The sequence below is a fragment of the Ranitomeya variabilis genome, chromosome 1 (genome assembly GCF_051348905.1).
Source record: "Ranitomeya variabilis isolate aRanVar5 chromosome 1, aRanVar5.hap1, whole genome shotgun sequence".
Classification (NCBI taxonomy): Eukaryota; Metazoa; Chordata; class Amphibia; order Anura; family Dendrobatidae; genus Ranitomeya; species Ranitomeya variabilis.
In genome coordinates, this window is record NC_135232.1 from 1,158,211,215 (window position 1) to 1,158,230,767 (window position 19,553).

The 19,553-nt window shown below is 50.3% G+C and overlaps 1 protein-coding gene across 1 annotated transcript; it reads right to left on the minus strand.

Annotated features, from left to right (window-relative positions):
- Nucleotides 1–1,513: 1,513 nt before the first annotated feature.
- On the minus strand, nucleotides 1,514–18,991 carry SPEF1 (sperm flagellar 1). Its single transcript, XM_077280375.1, has 7 exons — nucleotides 18,687–18,991; nucleotides 13,891–14,002; nucleotides 13,457–13,595; nucleotides 13,308–13,350; nucleotides 12,788–12,839; nucleotides 12,173–12,278; nucleotides 1,514–1,892 (listed from the first exon to the last, which is right to left on the minus strand). The coding sequence occupies exons 1-7, from the start codon at nucleotides 18,856–18,858 to the stop codon at nucleotides 1,791–1,793; spliced, it is 726 nt and encodes a 241-aa protein (XP_077136490.1). The 5' UTR covers nucleotides 18,859–18,991; the 3' UTR covers nucleotides 1,514–1,790.
- Between the last annotated feature and the right edge of the window lie 562 nt (nucleotides 18,992–19,553).

Genomic DNA, 19,553 nt, shown 5'->3' on the forward strand with positions numbered 1-19,553 from the left:
GGCAATGCAGATGGGATTTCCCGCTGTGGCGAACCTGCTGAGGTGCGCATGGAGGAGTACCGAGAGGTTCTGCCTCTGTAGCGCAATCCAAAAGGGGGAGGTGTCACAATAATGTAAAAATGCCATGTTCTGAGTAATTTTTTAGAAGTTACCATTGTGGCAGACACACGCTGTGGGCCCTCTGCATGACCCTCTTCACACTGCCTAGAAAGCTCTTCTCTCTTGGCCTGCAAGCAACTCCCTCCCCCCTGCATGCAGCTGTAATGTGAAACCAGCGTGCCTACAAAAAGCACATGGCCAGAGGGCCTTCCCTTTGTTCTCTTAAACTGGAATATAATCACGCAGCTTAGGTCTGGAAGCAGGACAAATACATTTTTGGCCTCTGCATCAGCCAGGCCATCACACAGTGCGTTTTCTAGGCGTAGTGCCTAGCGGAAACGGAGAAACGATTTGCTGCTTAACAGGGGCTCATAACCACGTCATGTTTGGGCTCAAATTAACGTCCAGCTCAAGCCGTGGTCGCTATACGGGGTGCCATCCCCGAGCTGGGATGTCCAGGAGCTTTCAGTATGCTTCAGTCCCTTTGAGAAAAGAGGAGTGCATTTCATAACTCAGCCCACTCAGTGATGTCACGACCAGAGGGCATATCTTAACCCAGCTGAGTTTTACCCAGGAAAAGAGCTAACAGCAGCTCTGCAAGCTGCTCCGATGCATTCTGATGTTCGCCCCTCACCCAGCCACATGGTTTGCCATGATCTGAAATTATATGAGAGAACTGTGTTTTTTCAACTTTAATCCCTTTTTGATTTGTAATTGTTTGTACATACGATACTTTTTCTTCTTTTATAATATCCTTTTACCCTTTTGTAAACACGGCCTACCTTTTTGGAGTAAAATATATAAAATTACTAGCTTCGTTTCTCCTTGCTCTATAACGTACTTTCATGTCCTCTGTAGTGAATTACGCTACTAATCTGGGTTGACTCCGGACCCGTTATTAAGAAATCGGAGCTGGTGGCAGCTGATTTGTCCTGTGCGTTTGGAAAACCTGGTAGTGACGGACGGCGTTGATAATTATTGTTCTCGCCTCAGTGGGAGTAGTTATATTGCCCTCGCTGCAGTGTGCCCATTAGCCAGTACATAGCAGGCAGTCTTTCTGGCAACTAATTATCCTAGGTGCAGTACCCTGACCGACCTGAGGGTAAGGGGGGCGCCAGAGAGCTGCAAGTTCCAAACTGGAAATGGGATATAGATAAACCCTCTTCAGAAAGAACCAGGGGCAACCAAACAACCCCAGTTCATGACAAATTGGTGTGAGCGGTGGGGAGGATAAAAATATCCTCCCTGTGAGTCCCGACATGGACGACAGATTACTGCAGATTGTAAGAGATGATGGCGCTAATCCGATGTCACCTACCATAGCACTGACATCAGGGAGAAGAGTTGTAGTGTAAAGCATGGGGGGACATACAACTATCTGCATGAGGACTGAAGTTGTGAGCCGGCGATCACCTTATAAAATCAAATAAATACTTTATTGCTGGGATTTACAAACAAACTTGAAGCGAAGGGGAATATAAAACATCCTAAATACAGTATGTATAATCCCAGTATGTATAATCCCAATATCTATAAACAATCCCAGTATTTATATATAATCCCAGTATGTACAATCCCAGTATTTATATATAATCCCAACAAACATATTATATATAATCACTATAATCTACAGGTAACGCAGCGTGCTGTACAGGGCGGAGGAACGGGTGGGTGGGCAGCTTGTCCGGGGGTCACTTCTTCTCGGCCTCCTGCAGGCGGCGGCTCAGGTCGTCTATTCGGACGTTCTTCAGGTGAAGCAGCTGCTCCATTCTCCGCAGCTTCGCCTGTAAAATCTGAGACATGGAGGTGATAGATGGAGGGCGGCCATACTTGTTACACAGGGAGGCGCAGGGAGCAGGACATGGAATAATGCTGGTGATCAACCACTGTCAGTGATGGGTACTGTGCGCCCCCTGGTGGTTGATGGGTACTGTGCGCCCCCTGGTGGTTGATGGGTACTGGGCGCCCCCTGGTGGTTGATGGGTACTGTGCGCCTCCTGGTGGTTGATGGGTACTGGGCACCCCCTGGTGGTTGATGGGTACTGGGCGCCCCCTGGTGGTTGATGGGCACTGGGCGCCCCCTGGTGGTTGATGGGCACTGGGCGCCCCCTGGTGGTTGATGGGCACTGGGCGCCCCCTGGTGGTTGATGGGCACTGGGCGCCCCCTGGTGGTTGATGGCACTGGGCGCCCCCTGGTGGTGGCTGCAACAATCTACATGTGCAGAGAAAAGTCTTCATATCCCGTGAACTTTTCCACATTTTTTTAATTACACCCAGAAACTTACATGTATTTTTGGGGGATTTTATGTAACAAGTATTTGTGACGTGTAAAGGAAATGATACAAGGTTTTCTAATTATTTTACAAGTATAAACTTGAACATTGTGAGATGCATTTATATTCAGCCCCTGAATGAATACTTTATAGGACCACCTTTCGCTGCCATTACTGCTGGGGTCTGTGTATCCAGCTTTGCACATATGGATTTTGCTCAGTGAGATCGGATGGAGACGTCGGTGATCAGTAATTATCACGTCTTGTCACAGATTCTCTGCCCCTGCTGACGAAAAGCCTCCCCACAGCAGGATGCTGCCACCACCATGTCTGATGGTGGCTATGGTGTTTTCAGGGTGATGTTCAGTGTTGTTTTCCACTACACCTAGTGTTTTGCTTTTAGATCAAAAAGTTCTCCAATGGACTGATCTGAGCAGAGCCCCTTCTTCTTCCACATGTTCACTGTGTCCCCTACCTGGGACTTCTTATGGCTTTCATTATTGTCAGTATTGATTTCCTCTTCCATACAGACCAGATTTGTGGAGTACACGACTAATAGTCGTCCTGTGGACAGATTCTCCCTCTGAACTGTGGATCTCTGCGGATCCTCCAGTGACCATGGGCCTCTCGGCTGCTTCTCCCATTAGTTCGCTCCTTGCTGGGGATGTCAGGTTAGGTGGACGGCTGTGTCTTGGTAGGTTTTCAGTTGAGCCATAATCCTTCCATTTTTGGATGATTAATTCATGCTCCGTGAGATGCTCAGAGCTTGGGCTATTTTCTATAACCTAACCCTCCTTTCCTCTCCTCCACCACTTTATCCCTGACCGGTCTGGTGAGCTCCTTGGATTTCTTGATGCTGTTTGATCTCTAATGTTCTCACACAAACCTCGGAGGCGATTGGTCACTAGTAGGTGATAGTTTAACTACCGGAGGGGCAGAGGGTGCGGCCGCCCCGGGCTCATAGCCCTGAGGGGGTCCACCCGGAGCTGCGCTACTTCTAACTGTATCGGCAGGGGGAGGCCGTATGAGAGCGGACATAGGGAGGGCCCCTCCAGCAAGTTCTGCCGAGACCTGATACAGATGAAAGCAAATTGGAGGAGGGAGAATCAGCCGCTGCTTCATCCCCAGTCATTCTTCCTCAGTGTCTGATGTCTCAGCGCGATGACGTCACTAAATGGCCTCCTGTACGCCGGGATGTTCGACTATTCAGAAGACAAGCTGGCACTGCGGAGACCAGAGCAGCGGAGGAATGGGGAGGAGAGGGGAGTATTGTATTTTATTGTTTTTTAGAACACTGTGTGCAGATAACACTGTATTCAGGGCCATGGGGGGGGGGTGTATTATACTGTATGGACCATGGGGGATGCTTTATACTGTATGGACTATTGGGGGGTGCATTATACTGTACGGACCATGGGGGGGTGCATTATACTGTACGGACCATGGGGGGGGTGCATTATACTGTACGGACCATGGGGGGTGCATTATACTGTACGGACCATGGGGGGTGCATTATACTGTACGGACCATGGGGGGGTGCATTATACTGTATGGACCATGGGGTGTGCATTATACTGTATGGACTATTGGAGGGTGCATTATACTGTACGGACCATGGGGGGTGCATTATACTGTACGGACCATGGGGGGGTGCATTATACTGTACGGACCATGGGGGGGTGCATTATACTGTACGGACCATGGGGGGGTGCATTATACTGTACGGACCATGGGGGGGTGCATTATACTGTACGGACCATGGGGGGGTGCATTATACTGTACGGACCATGGGGGGGTGCATTATACTGTACGGACCATGGGGGGGTGCATTATACTGTACGGACCATGGGGGGGTGCATTATACTGTATGGGACAAGAGGTGCATTATACTATATGGGACATGGGTGCATTATACTACATGGCGTGCATTATGCTGTATGGAGGACTATGTGGGGCTATTATAGTATTTGAAGGATTGCGTGGGAGTCTTTAAACTATGCAGACAATTATACAGTGTGAAAGTTTGTGCAGGGTCCATCATACTATGTGGGGGCAATATACAGTGTGGAGAAGTGTGGGGCCATTATACTACATGGAGGGCTGTCGGGGTGACAGTTGGGGGATCATGCTGTGCTGGGGTCACCATACTTTTCTGGGACAGTTGCGGAGTGGGGTACAGTAGGGGCATCATACGGTGTGAGAGGAGGGCACTGGGAGGAACGCACTATGGGGGTATCTTAGTGTTTGTGGGCACTATTGTTGACATAATACTTTATGAGTGCAATGAATGAGGAATCTAGGGCTCCAGTAGGAGGAAAATTAGAGGGTGCACAGAACCGCACAGCAGGTGCAGTAGTAGAAGTCAGATGTGTCTTTGCTGTATTCTCTGCAGACGAGTCCTGGGTGGAGAAGTCGTCATGTCGGTCTGGGCCAGATGGAAAAGACGGGAAAAGTGACCGATTCCACCAGAAAGAACGTCAGCAGTAAGTCACCATCTGTAACTGCGCTGTGATCTGCTATATGTTCTGTAGGGCTGGTATCTACCACTGACCATATGGCGGTAATATCCACGTAGGTCGTTATATAGAGATTATCTTCATCTGCTGAGGTTCTCCTCCACTATTAGCTGTAATCAGGGTTACCTCGTTAGGGGCCACTCAGAAGATTGGCGCCCCCTGAACCAAACCCCAGCTACACTAAGGAGATCAGGTTACAGGGGGCTGAATACAGATGCACAGAACAGTTTTCACATTTATAATTTTGTAATATTGAGTAAACCTCGTATAATTTCCTTTACACTTCACAAATACGTGTTATTTAGGCCTGAGAACACATAAAATCCCAATAAAATACAATTATGCTCGTGGCTGTCCGTGGACCAGAAATGTCAATGTTTTCTTCCCCGGCCACTATGTCCTCACTTTCCCATGTGACCTGATCTCTATCATGCTGTGAAAAGCATCATCACCGCATTGTCCTGGATGATGGGAGACAATCCCTCCATGGATGAGAAGCCCCCGCACATTGTGAGTGATCCCCTCCATGGATGAGAAGCCCCCGCACATTGTGAGTGACCCCCTCCATGGATGAGAAGCCCCCGCACATTGTGTCTGACCCCCTCCATGGATGAGAAGCCCCCGCACATTGTGAGTGATCCCCTCCATGGATGAGAAGCCCCCACACATTGTGAGTGACCCCCTCCATGGATGAGAAGCTCCCGCATATTGTGAGTGATCCCCTCCATGGATGAGAAGCCTCCACACATTGTGAGTGACCCCCTCCATGGATGAGAAGCCCCCACACATTGTGAGTGACCCCCTCCATGGATGAGAAGCCCCCACACATTGTGAGTGACCCCCTCCATGGATGAGAAGCCTCCACACATTGTGAGTGACCCCCTACATGGATGAGAAGCCCCCACACATTGTGAGTGACCCCCTCCATGGATGAGAAGCCTCCACACATTGTGAGTGACCCCCTCCATGGATGAGAAGCCCCCGCACATTGTGAGTGACCCCCTCCATGGCTGAGAAGCCCCCGCACATTGTGAGTGATCCCCTCCATGGATGAGAGGCCCCCGCACATTGTGAGTGACCCCCTACATGGATGAGAAGCCCCCACACATTGTGAGTGACCCCCTACATGGATGAGAAGCCCCCACACATTGTGAGTGACCCCCTCCATGGATGAGAAGCCTCCACACATTGTGAGTGATCCCCTCCATGGAGGAGAAGCCCCCACACATTGTGAGTGACCCCCTCCATGGATGAGAAGCCTCCACACATTGTGAGTGATCCCCTCCATGGATGAGAAGCCCCCGCACATTGTGAGTGATCCCCTCCATGGAGGAGAAGCCCCCACACATTGTGAGTGACCCCCTCCATGGCTGAGAAGCCCCCACACATTGTGAGTGATCCTCCATGGATGAGAAGCCCCCACACATTGTGAGTGACCCCCTCCATGGATGAGAAGCCCCCACACATTGTGAGTGATCCCCTCCATGGATGAGAAGCCCCCGCACATTGTGAGTGATCCCCTCCATGGATGAGAAGCCCCCACACATTGTGAGTGATCCTCCATGGATGAGAAGCCCCCACACATTGTGAGTGACCCCCTCCATGGATGAGAAGCCCCCGCACATTGTGAGTGACCCCCTCCATGGATGAGAAGCCCCCGCACATTGTGAGTGATCCCCTCCATGGATGAGAAGCCTCCACACATTGTGAGTGACCCCCTCCATGGATGAGAAGCCCCCACACATTGTGAGTGACCCCTCCATGGATGAGAAGCCCCCACACATTGTGAGTGATCCCCTCCATGGATGAGAAGCCCCCACACATTGTGAGTGACCCCCTCCATGGATGAGAAGCCCCCACACATTGTGAGTGACCCCCTCCATGGATGAGAAGCCCCCGCACATTGTGAGTGATCACTCCATGGATGAGAAGCCCCCACACATTGTGAATGACCCCCCCATGGATGAGAAGCCCCCGCACATTGTGAGTGATCCCTCCATGGATGAGAAGCCTCCACACATTGTGAGTGACCCCCTACATGGATGAGAAGCCCCCACACATTGTGAGTGATCCCCTCCATGTATGAGAAGCCCCCACACATTGTGAGTGACCCCTCCATGGATGAGAAGCCCCCGCACATTGTGAGTGATCCCTCCATGGATGAGAAGCCTCCACACATTGTGAGTGACCCCCTCCATGGATGAGAAGCCCCCGCACATTGTGAGTGACCCCCTCCATGGATGAGAAGCCTCCACACATTGTGAGTGACCCCCCCATGGATGAGAAGCCCCCACACATTGTGAGTGACCCCCTCCATGGATGAGAAGCCCCCGCACATTGTGAGTGACCCCTCCATGGATGAGAAGCCTCCACACATTGTGAGTGACCCCCTCCATGGATGAGAAGCCCCCACACATTGTGAGTAACCCCCTCCATAGATGAGAAGCCCCCACACATTGTGAGTGATCCCCTCCATGGATGAGAAGCCCCCGCACATTGTGAGTGACCCCCTCCATGGATGAGAAGCCCCCGCACATTGTGAGTGATCCCCTCCATGGATGAGAAGCCTCCACACATTGTGAGTGACCCCCTCCATGGATGAGAAGCCCCCACACATTGTGAGTGACCCCTCCATGGATGAGAAGCCCCCACACATTGTGAGTGATCCCCTCCATGTATGAGAAGCCCCCACACATTGTGAGTGACCCCTCCATGGATGAGAAGTCCCCGCACATTGTGAGTGACCCCCTCCATGTATGAGAAGCCTCCGCACACTGTGAGTGATCCCCTCCATGGATGAGAAGCCCCCGCACATTGTGAGTGACCCCCTCCATGGATGAGAAGCCTCCACACATTGTGAGTGATCCCCTCCATGGATGAGAAGCCCCCACACATTGTGAGTGATCCCCTCCATGTATGAGAAGCCCCCACACATTGTGAGTGACCCCTCCATGGATGAGAAGCCCCCGCACATTGTGAGTGACCCCCTCCATGGATGAGAAGCCCCCACACATTGTGAGTGATCCCCTACATGGATGAGAAGCCCCCACACATTGTGAGTGATCCCTCCATGGATGAGAAGCCCCCACACATTGTGAGTGACCCCCTCCATGGATGAGAAGGCCCCACACATTGTGAGTGATCCCCTCCATGGATGAGAAGCCCCCACACATTGTGAGTGATCCCCTCCATGTATGAGAAGCCCCCACACATTGTGAGTGACCCCTCCATGGATGAGAAGCCCCCGCACATTGTGAGTGACCCCCTCCATGGATGAGAAGCCCCCACACATTGTGAGTGATCCCCTCCATGGATGAGAAGCCCCCACACATTGTGAGTGACCCCTCCATGGATGAGAAGCCTCCACACATTGTGAGTGATCCCCTCCATGGATGAGAAGCCTCCACACATTGTGAGTGACCCCCTCCATGGATGAGAAGCCCCCACACATTGTGAGTGACCCCTCCATGGATGAGAAGCCCCCGCACATTGTGAGTGATCCCTCCATGGATGAGAAGCCTCCACACATTGTGAGTGACCCCCTCCATGGATGAGAAGCCCCCGCACATTGTGAGTGACCCCCTCCATGGATGAGAAGCCTCCACACATTGTGAGTGACCCCCCCATGGATGAGAAGCCCCCACACATTGTGAGTGACCCCCTCCATGGATGAGAAGCCCCCACACATTGTGAGTGACCCCCCCATGGATGAGAAGCCCCCGCACATTGTGAGTGATCCCTCCATGGATGAGAAGCCCCCACACATTGTGAGTGACCCCCCCATGGATGAGAAGCCCCCACACATTGTGAGTGACCCCCTCCATGGATGAGAAGCCCCCACACATTGTGAATGACCCCCTCCATGGATGAGAAGCCCCCGCATATTGTGAGTGACCCCCTCCATGGATGAGAAGCCCCCACACATTGTTAGTGACCCCCCTCCATGGATGAGAAGCCCCCGCACATTGTGAGTGACCCCCTCCATGGATGAGAAGCCCCCGCACATTGTGAGTGACCCCCTCCATGGATGAGAAGCCCCCGCACATTGTGAGTGATCACTCCATGGATGAGAAGCCCCCACACATTGTGAGTGATCCCCTCCATGGATGAGAAGCCCCCGCATATTGTGAGTGACCCCCTCCATGGATGAGAAGCCCCCGCACATTGTGAGTGACCCCCTCCATGGATGAGAAGCCCCCGCACATTGTGAGTGATCACTCCATGGATGAGAAGCCCCCACACATTGTGAGTGATCCCCTCCATGGATGAGAAGCCCCCGCACATTGTGAGTGATCCCCTCCATGGATGAGAAGCCCCCACACATTGTGAGTGACCCCTCCATGGATGAGAAGCCCCCACACATTGTGAGTGATCCCCTCCATGGATGAGAAGCCCCCGCACATTGTGAGTGACCCCCTCCATGGATGAGAAGCCTCCACACATTGTGAGTGACCCCCTCCATGGATGAGAAGCCCCCACACATTGTGAGTGATCCCCTTCATGGATGGGAAGCCCCCGCACATTGTGAGTGATCCCCTCCATGGATGAGAAGCCCCCACACATTGTGAGTGACCCCTCCATGGATGAGAAGCCCCCACACATTGTGAGTGATCCCCTCCATGGATGAGAAGCCCCCACACATTGTGAATGACCCCCTCCATGGATGAGAAGCCCCCACACATTGTGAGTGACCCCCTCCATGGATGAGAAGCCCCCGCACATTGTGAGTGATCACTCCATGGATGAGAAGCCCCCCACACAATGTGAGTGACCCCCTCCATGGATGAGAAGCCCCCACACATTGTGAGTGACCCCCTCCATGGATGAGAAGCCCCCGCACATTGTGAGTGACCCCCTCCATGGATGAGAAGCCCCCGCACATTGTGAGTGATCACTCCATGGATGAGAAGCCCCCACACATTGTGAATGACCCCTCCATGGATGAGAAGCCCCCACACATTGTGAGTGACCCCCTCCATGGATGAGAAGCCCCCGCACATTGTGAGTGATCACTCCATGGATGAGAAGCCCCCACACAATGTGAGTGACCCCCTCCATGGATGAGAAGCCCCCACACATTGTGAGTGACCCCCTCCATGGATGAGAAGCCCCCACACATTGTGAATGACCCCCTCCATGGATGAGAAGCCCCCGCACATTGTGAGTGATCCCCTCCATGGATGAGAAGCCCCCACACATTGTGAATGATCCCCTACATGGATGAGAAGCCCCCGCACATTGTGAGTGATCCCCTCCATGGATTAGAAGCCCCCACACATTGTGAGTGATCCCCTCCATGGATGAGAAGCCCCCACACATCGTGAGTGACCCCCTCCATGGATGAGAAGCCCCCACACATTGTGAGTGATCCCCTCCATGGATGAGAAGCCCCCACACATTGTGAGTGACCCCTCCATGGATGAGAAGCCCCCACACATTGTGAGTGATCCCCTCCATGGATGAGAAGCCCCCACACATTGTGAATGACCCCCTCCATGATGAGAAGCCCCCACACATTGTGAGTGATCCCCTCCATGGATGAGGAGCCCCCACACATTGTGAGTGACCCCTCCATGGAGGAGAAACCCCACACACATTGTGAGTGACCCCCTCCATGGATGAGAAGCCCCCACACATTGTGAGTGATCCCCTCCATGGATGAGAAGCCCCCGCACATTGTGAGTGACCCCCTCCATGGATGAGAAGCCCCCGCACATTGTGAGTGACCCCCTCCATGGATGAGAAGCCCCCACACATTGTGAATGACCCCCTCCATGATGAGAAGCCCCCGCACATTGTGAGTGACCCCCTCCATGGATGAGAAGCCCCCACACATTGTGAGTGATCCCCTCCATGGATGAGAAGCCCCCACACATTGTGAATGACCCCCTCCATGATGAGAAGCCCCCACACATTGTGAGTGTCCCTCTCCATGGATGAGAAGCCCCCGCACATTGTGAGTGATCACTCCATGGATGAGAAGCCCCCACACAATGTGAGTGACCCCCTCCATGGATGAGAAGCCCCCACACATTGTGAGTGACCCCCTCCATGGATGAGAAGCCCCCACACATTGTGAGTGATCCCCTCCATGGATGAGGAGCCCCCACACATTGTGAGTGACCCCTCCATGGATGAGAAGCCCCCACACAATGTGAGTGACTCCATGGATGATCTCAGGGGGCTTTACTGCTTACAGACAGAGGACTCATGGCAGCGTCATCTTCAGACGTCAGAGAACACAATGTGACCCCCGTCCTCCCGCTTCGTGCAGAGTGTCAGTCTGTCAGCGGCTTCTTTACTTCCCTTCTTCCCGCCTGGCCGCCTCCACCGCCCTGATGGACTAACACCTCCCGGCTGCCATGCCAGGGCAAGCTCTGCACTCGAGGAGCTAATTTCTCTTTAGGAGACATCCTGGCACTTTCTGGATTCTCTTGGATGCCCTCAACCCTACTTCACAGCTATTGAACCTCTCTGTTTGAGCTTCTTGAAGATTCAGTTAATGGCTGATTTAGGTGCCATCTTACAAGCAGCAATGTCCTTGCCTGTAAAGCAATGATGACTGTTTCCTTGGAGGTTTCCTTGGTTATCAGGAGAAGACAATGTTTTCAGGCACCAGTCAGCCTGACAGAGTGACATCAGCTGACTTGTCCTTGCTATTCTTCTTAACAAGCTGAAGTGACTACAAATTTCCACTCTAAAAACTGAAACCGTAAAATGTGTGAAACCCGACAGTTGTGTCTCAGAACTTTGTCACAACTGTATGTTCCATTTTTAATTTTCACAATAAAAACAGTCAGCAGCTGCTCTTCCGGGACTCCCCACCAGCTGCTCTTCCGGGACTCCCCACCAGCTGCTCTTCCGGGACTCCCCACCAGCTGCTCTTCAGGGACTCCCAACCAGCTGCTCTTCAGGGACTCCCAACCAGCTGCTCTTCAGGGACTCCCAACCAGCTGCTCTTCAGGGACTCCCAACCAGCTGCTCTTCAGGGACTCCCAACCAGCTGCTCTTCAGGGACTCCCAACCAGCTGCTCTTCCGGGACTCCCCACCAGCTGCTCTTCCGGGACTCCCCACCAGCTCCTTTGACCTCCTATAACCTTGGGGAAAGTGGTTTTGTGATTGAACAAGCGATGAACTCAGGGATATTTCAGCACAGAACTATGAATACAGCTCTGGAGTAAAGGATGACCTTCTGGACTATTGGATGTAGAGTCTACATATAATGGTAAGAGCCATGGGAGGTATGCTGGGCACGGGCGAGGGATGCTGGGAGTTGTCCTTACCTGAACGGTTTCCAGGGAGACCATCAGCGCCCGCTCCTTCTCTGCCAGCTGGATCCGGACGCTGGAGTCAGGGTGGGCGACCTGAGCATAACCCTGCGAGGCTTTACTGCGGGCGGCGAGACCAAGAGGTTATTACATCAAATAATATAATAATCGCCATAGCAACAGAATGTTATAATAGTGATGATAATAATCCTCGTCACCATAGGAACAGAACGCTATAATATACTAGTGAGGATAATAATCCTCATCACCATAGGAACAGAACGCTATAATATAATAGTGAGGATAACAATCCTCGTCACCATAGGAACAGAATGTTATAATAGTGATGATAACGATCCTCATCACCATAGAAACAGAATGTTATAATATAATAGTGAGGATAACAATCCTCGTCACCATAGGAACAGAATGTTATAATAGTGATGATAACAATCCTCGTCACCATAGGAAGAGAACATTATAATTTAATAGAGAGGATAACAATCCTCGTCACCATAGAAACAGAATGTTATAATATAATAGTGAGGATAATAATCCTCGCCATCCCTATAGTATAACATTGTAATCACACAGGCGCCTCCTCTCTGTTGTTTCGCTGTTGTCACCCACCTCCCAGCGTCCGCCTTGTCTCCGCCGTTGCTATTCTGCTTTGTTGCATAACCTGGGATATAAGGAAGATTAGGAGACGTGTGATTGGATGGATTCAGGCGTGTTTGACCCTTAACGTCCCATAAATCTGACATGTAACCTACTGTGCAGAACTATGAGTGCTGCTCTGGATGTGATTATGGTATAAGATGTAATATAATAGTAGAACTATGAGTGCTGCTCTGGATGTGATTATGGTATAAGATGTAATATAATAGTAGAACTATGAGTGCTGCTCTGGATGTGATTAGAGTATTTGACATTATATAATAGCAGATTTAGGAGTGCTGCTCTGGATGTGATTAGAGTATAAGACGTTATATAATAGCAGATCTAGGAGTGCTGCTCTGGATGTGAAGTGTCACAGCTCTGGCTGTGTGCGGAGACACAATGTCACGCTGCCTCAGTACTGTGTAGACATCTTTACACTTGTACACGGATCACATGACTCCGCCAACACCGGAGTGACGGCCGCCATTACCTGAGTCTGGGAGGTTATTCGGCTCTGAGCACGGACTCGACTCCTGCGAGGAAATAAAGGTCAGATGTCACGCTGTGTCCTACAATCACTCCCATCATCCCCGACCCCAGGAGCTCACAGTCTACTGCTATTACTCCCATCATCCTCACCTGCTCGCTCTGCCGCTGCCGCTCCTCGATCTTCTGTCTCAGGGTGCAGAGGACGAGCTCCACCACCCCCGGGGAGCACTGCACGATCCTGCGCACCACGTCGTCCGGCACGGAGAAGCTCATCTTACTCAGAACTTTCCTGAGGCAGAAGAAGGAATATTCTCTGCTTACTGTCAGTGAATGGAAACATTGTTTATATCTAAAGGCAAAAAATAAACTAACTGAAGAGGAAGAAAAGGGGGGGATGAAGCTGCAGGGTCTGAGCCTGAGAGAGGGGAGGAGTAGGCTGCCGATTGGCTTAGAGCACACAGGGAACACCCCGCCCACTAGAGAAATGACAGGGATTGGAGAAGTAGAGAGAGGAGGAGGAGCAGTAATGAAAACAGAGCAGGGCACAGAGGCGCCGCCGGGAACATGGACCTGGAGGGGCCCACCTATTCAGGGTGCTCCAGTTACTGAGCTTCTGCTGGGAGGAGTTGGCCGGGACGTAGTTGTGCATCTCCACCAGTTTGGGAAAATAATGTTTGACGACTTCTGCAGTTAATACTGTGAGGACAGAGACATTATATTGTTATTACAGATCAGTGCGCCGATAAACCCCCATAATAACAGCAACATCCACAGTGCCCCCATAAAAACAGCGATATCCACAGTGCCCCCATAATAACAGCAACATCCACAGTGCCCCCATAATAACACATAATAACAGTGATATCCACAGTGTCCCCATAATAACAGTGATATCCACAGTGCCCCCATAATAACACATAATAACAGTGATATCCACAGTGTCCCCATAATAACAGTGATATCCACAGTGCCCCCATAATAACAGTGATATCCACAGTGCCCCCATAATAACAGCGATATCCACAGTGCCCCCATAATAACAGCGATTTCCACAGTGCCCCCATAATAACAGCGATATCCACAGTGCCCCCATAATAACAGTGATATCCACAGTGCTCCATAATAACAGTGATATCCACAGTGCCCCATAATAACAGCGATATCCACAGTGCCCCCATAATAACAGTGATATCCACAGTGCCCCCATAATAACAGTAACATCCACAGTGCCCCCATAATAACAGTGATATCCACAGTACCCCCATAATAACAGTGATATCCACAGTGCCCCCATAATAACAGTGATATCCACAGTGCCCCCATAATAACAGTGACATCCACAGTGCCCCCATAATAACAGTAACATCCACAGTGCCCCCATAATAACAGTAACATCCACAGTGCCCCCATAATAACAGTGATATCCACAGTGCCCCCATAATAACAGTGATATCCACAGTGCCCCCATAATAACAGTGATATCCACAGTGCCCCCATAATAACAGTGATATCCACAGTGCCCCCATAATAACAGTGATATCCACAGTGCCCCCATAATAACAGCGATATCCACAGTGCTCCCATAATAACAGCGATATCCACAGTGCTCCCATAATAACAGCGATATCCACAGTGCCCCATAATAACAGCGATATCCACAGTGCCCCATAATAACAGCGATATCCACAGTGCCCCCATAATAACAGCGATATCCACAGTGCCCCCATAATAACAGTGATATCCACAGTGCTCCCATAATAACAGTGATATCCACAGTGCCCCCATAATAACAGTGATATCCACAGTGCTCCATAATAACAGTGATATCCACAGTGCCCCATAATAACAGTGATATCCAGTGTCCCCATAATAACAGTGATATCCAGTGTCCCCATAATAACAGTGATATCCACAGTGCCCCCATAATAACAGTGATATCCACAGTGCTCCATAATAACAGTGATATCCACAGTGCCCCATAATAACAGTGATATCCAGTGTCCCCATAATAACAGTGATATCCACAGTGTCCCCATAATAACAGTGATATCCACAGTGTCCCCATAATAACAGCGATATCCACAGTGCCCCCATAATAACAGTGATATCCACAGTGCCCCCATAATAATAGTGATATCCACAGTGCCCCCATAATAACAGTGATATCCACAGTGCCCCCATAATAACAGTGATATACACAGTGCCCCCATAATAGTGATATCCACAGTGCCCCCATAATAACAGTGATATCCACAGTGCCCCCATAATAACAGTGATATCCACAGTGCCCCCATAATAACAGTGATATCCACAGTACCCCCATAATAACAGTGATATCCACAGTGCCCCCATAATAACAGTGATATCCACAGTGCCCCCATAATAACAGTGATATCCACAGTGCCCCCATAATAACAGTGATATCCACAGTGCCCCATAATAACAGTGATATCCACAGTGCCCCCATAATAACAGTGATATCCACAGTGCCCCCATAATAACAGTGATATCCACAGTGCCCCCCATAATAACAGTGATATCCACAGTGCCCCCATAATAACAGTGATATCCACAGTGCCCCCATAATAACAGTGATATCCACAGTGCCCCATAATAACAGTGATATCCACAGTGCCCCATAATAACAGTGATATCCACAGTGCCCCATAATAACAGTGATATCCACAGTGCCCCATAATAACAGTGATATCCACAGTGTCCCCATAATAACAGTGATATCCACAGTGTCCCCATAATAACAGTGATATCCACAGTGCCCCCATAATAACAGTGATATCCACAGTGCCCCCATAATAACAGTGATATCCACAGTGCCCCATAATAACAGTGATATCCACAGTGCCCCCATAATAACAGTGATATCCACAGTGCCCCATAATAACAGTGATATCCACAGTGCCCCATAATAACAGTGATATCCACAGTGCCCCATAATAACAGTGATATCCACAGTGCCCCCATAATAACAGTGATATCCACAGTGTCCCCATAATAACAGTGATATCCACAGTGTCCCCATAATAACAGTGATATCCACAGTGCCCCCATAATAACAGTCATATCCACAGTGCCCCATAATAACAGATATCCACAGTGCCCCCATAATAACAGCGATATCCACAGTGCCCCCATAATAACAGATATCCACAGTGCCCCCATAATAGTGATATCCACAGTGCCCCCATAATAACAGTGATATCCACAGTGCCCCATAATAACAGTGATATCCACAGTGCCCCCATAATAACAGTGATATCCACAGTGCCCCCATAATAACAGTGATATCCACAGTGCCCCCATAATAACAGTGATATCCACAGTGCCCCCATAATAACAGCGATATCCACAGTGCCCCATAATAACAGCGATATCCACAGTGCCCCATAATAACAGTGATATCCACAGTGCCCCATAATAACAGTGATATCCACAGTGCCCCCATAATAACAGTGATATCCACAGTGCCCCCATAATAACAGTGATATCCACAGTGTCCCCATAATAACAGTGATATCCACAGTGCCCCCATAATAACAGTGATATCCACAGTGTCCCCATAATAACAGCGATATCCACAGTGTCCCCATAATAACAGTGATATCCACAGTGCCCCATAATAACAGTGATATCCACAGTGCTCCCATAATAACAGTGATATCCACAGTGTCCCCATAATAACAGTGATATCCACAGTGCCCCATAATAACAGTGATATCCACAGTGCCCCATAATAACAGTGATATACACAGTGCCCCCATAATAACAGTGATATCCACAGTGCCCCCATAATAACAGCGATATCCACAGTGCCCCCATAATAACAGTGATATCCACAGTGCTCCCATAATAACAGTGATATCCACAGTGCCCCCATAATAACAGCAATATCCACAGTGTCCCCATAATAACAGTGATATCCACAGTGCCCCCATAATAACAGTGATATCCACAGTGTCCCCATAATAACAGCGATATCCACAGTGTCCCCATAATAACAGTGATATCCACAGTGCCCCATAATAACAGTGATATCCACAGTGCTCCCATAATAACAGTGATATCCACAGTGTCCCCATAATAACAGTGATATCCACAGTGCCCCCATAATAACAGTGATATCCAGTGCCCCCATAATAACAGCGATATCCACAGTGCCCCATAATAACGGTGATATCCACAGTGCCCCATAATAACAGTGATATACACAGTGCCCCCATAATAACAGTGATATCCACAGTGCCCCCATAATAACAGCGATATCCACAGTGCCCCATAATAACAGTGATATCCACAGTGCCCCATAATAACAGTGATATACACAGTGCCCCCATAATAACAGTGATATCCACAGTGCCCCCATAATAACAGCGATATCCACAGTGCCCCCATAATAACAGTGATATCCACAGTGCCCCCATAATAACAGTGATATCCACAGTGCCCCCATAATAACAGTGATATACACAGTGCCCCCATAATAACAGTGATATCCACAGTGCCCCATAATAACAGTGATATCCACAGTGCCCCATAATAACAGTGATATCCACAGTGCCCCCATAATAACAGTGATATCCACAGTGCCCCCATAATAACAGTGATATCCACAGTGCCCCCATAATAACAGTGATATCCAGTGCCCCCATAATAACAGTGATATCCACAGTGCTCCCATAATAACAGCGATATCCACAGTGCCCCATAATAACGGTGATATCCACAGTGCCCCATAATAACAGTGATATACACAGTGCCCCCATAATAACAGTGATATCCACAGTGCCCCCATAATAACAGTGATATCCACAGTGCCCCCATAATAACAGTGATATCCAGTGCCCCCATAATAACAGTGATATCCACAGTGCTCCCATAATAACAGCGATATCCACAGTGCCCCATAATAACGGTGATATCCACAGTGCCCCATAATAACAGTGATATACACAGTGCCCCCATAATAACAGTGATATCCACAGTGCCCCCATAATAACAGCGATATCCACAGTGCCCCATAATAACAGTGATATCCACAGTGCCCCATAATAACAGTGATATACACAGTGCCCCCATAATAACAGTGATATCCACAGTGCCCCCATAATAACAGCGATATCCACAGTGCCCCCATAATAACAGTGATATCCACAGTGCCCCCATAATAACAGCGATATCCACAGTGCCCCCATAATAACAGTGATATACACAGTGCCCCCATAATAACAGTGATATCCACAGTGCTCCCATAATAACAGTGATATCCACAGTGCCCCCATAATAACAGTGATATCCACAGTGCCCCCATAATAACAGTGACATGCGCAGTGCGCCCTTTCCCAGCCGGGGGCCCCGCTCCCACCTCCATCGCTGAAGTCCCGGCTCAGGTTCCTCTTGGGCCGGGACAGCGGGATCTTGTCCACCCAGCTGTAGAGCTCCTGCAGGTTCTGCTCATCGAAGTCCCCGGCTGCGGCCATCGCGCCTCCCGCCCGCTGCTCTCCGGCTCCAGACACACATTGTTTACATGCAGCCATGGCTACGGCTGCCACAGCGACCAGAGGCGTCGGTCATCGTCAGTCATCAAGCTTTATTGTTCCTGCACAGTCACACTCTGGGGAGCCGGTTTTCTTCTTTTGCTACTCGGCGCCATGTATAATAATGAGGATTACACCCACACCCGTCCTCATAAAACAGGGCCGACCTCCCAGAAGTGTGTGGTGGGGGGCGCAGCTACGGTTGAAGGCAAGCATGTATTACTATGAGACCCCCGACCATCTCAGCTTAGGGCAGGCACGTAGCCCACATGTCCGGCCGATGCCCACATGTCCGGCCGATGCCCACATGTCCGGCCGATGCCCACATGTCCGGCCGATGCCCACATGTCCGGCCGATGCCCACATGTCCGGCCGATGCCCACATGTCCGGCCGATGCCCACATGTCCGGCCAGCGCCCACATGTCCGGCCAGCGCCCCGGATCTCCTGTAGGCCCAGTGTGACCATAGATCCGCCCTGCTTTGTGCTATTACAGCCATAGTGGTCTCCGTCAGACCCCGGGCTGTTCTGCTGCGGTGGGCGAGGTTTGTGACGCTTCCAGCTCAAGCACGTTAAATGCTGCTGTCAGAGATTAACATGTTAACAGCCGCGGGTGGATCGCAAGTCCAAGGGCCACATGGCAATCAAATCATTCAATATGCTGAAAAAAAGAGAGTGGACCGCACCTCCAGCAAT

Coding starts and splice junctions, on each gene's coding strand:
- SPEF1 (XM_077280375.1), bottom strand. CDS start 18,858: ATGGCTGCATGTAAACAATGTGTGTCTGGAGCCGGAGAGCAGCGGGCG. Junction 13,596..13,890: donor AACTGGAGCACCCTGAATAG/GTGGGCCCCTCC, acceptor CTTCTGCCTCAG/GAAAGTTCTGAGTAAGATGA. Junction 12,279..12,787: donor GACAAGGCGGACGCTGGGAG/GTGGGTGACAAC, acceptor CGCCGCCCGCAG/TAAAGCCTCGCAGGGTTATG.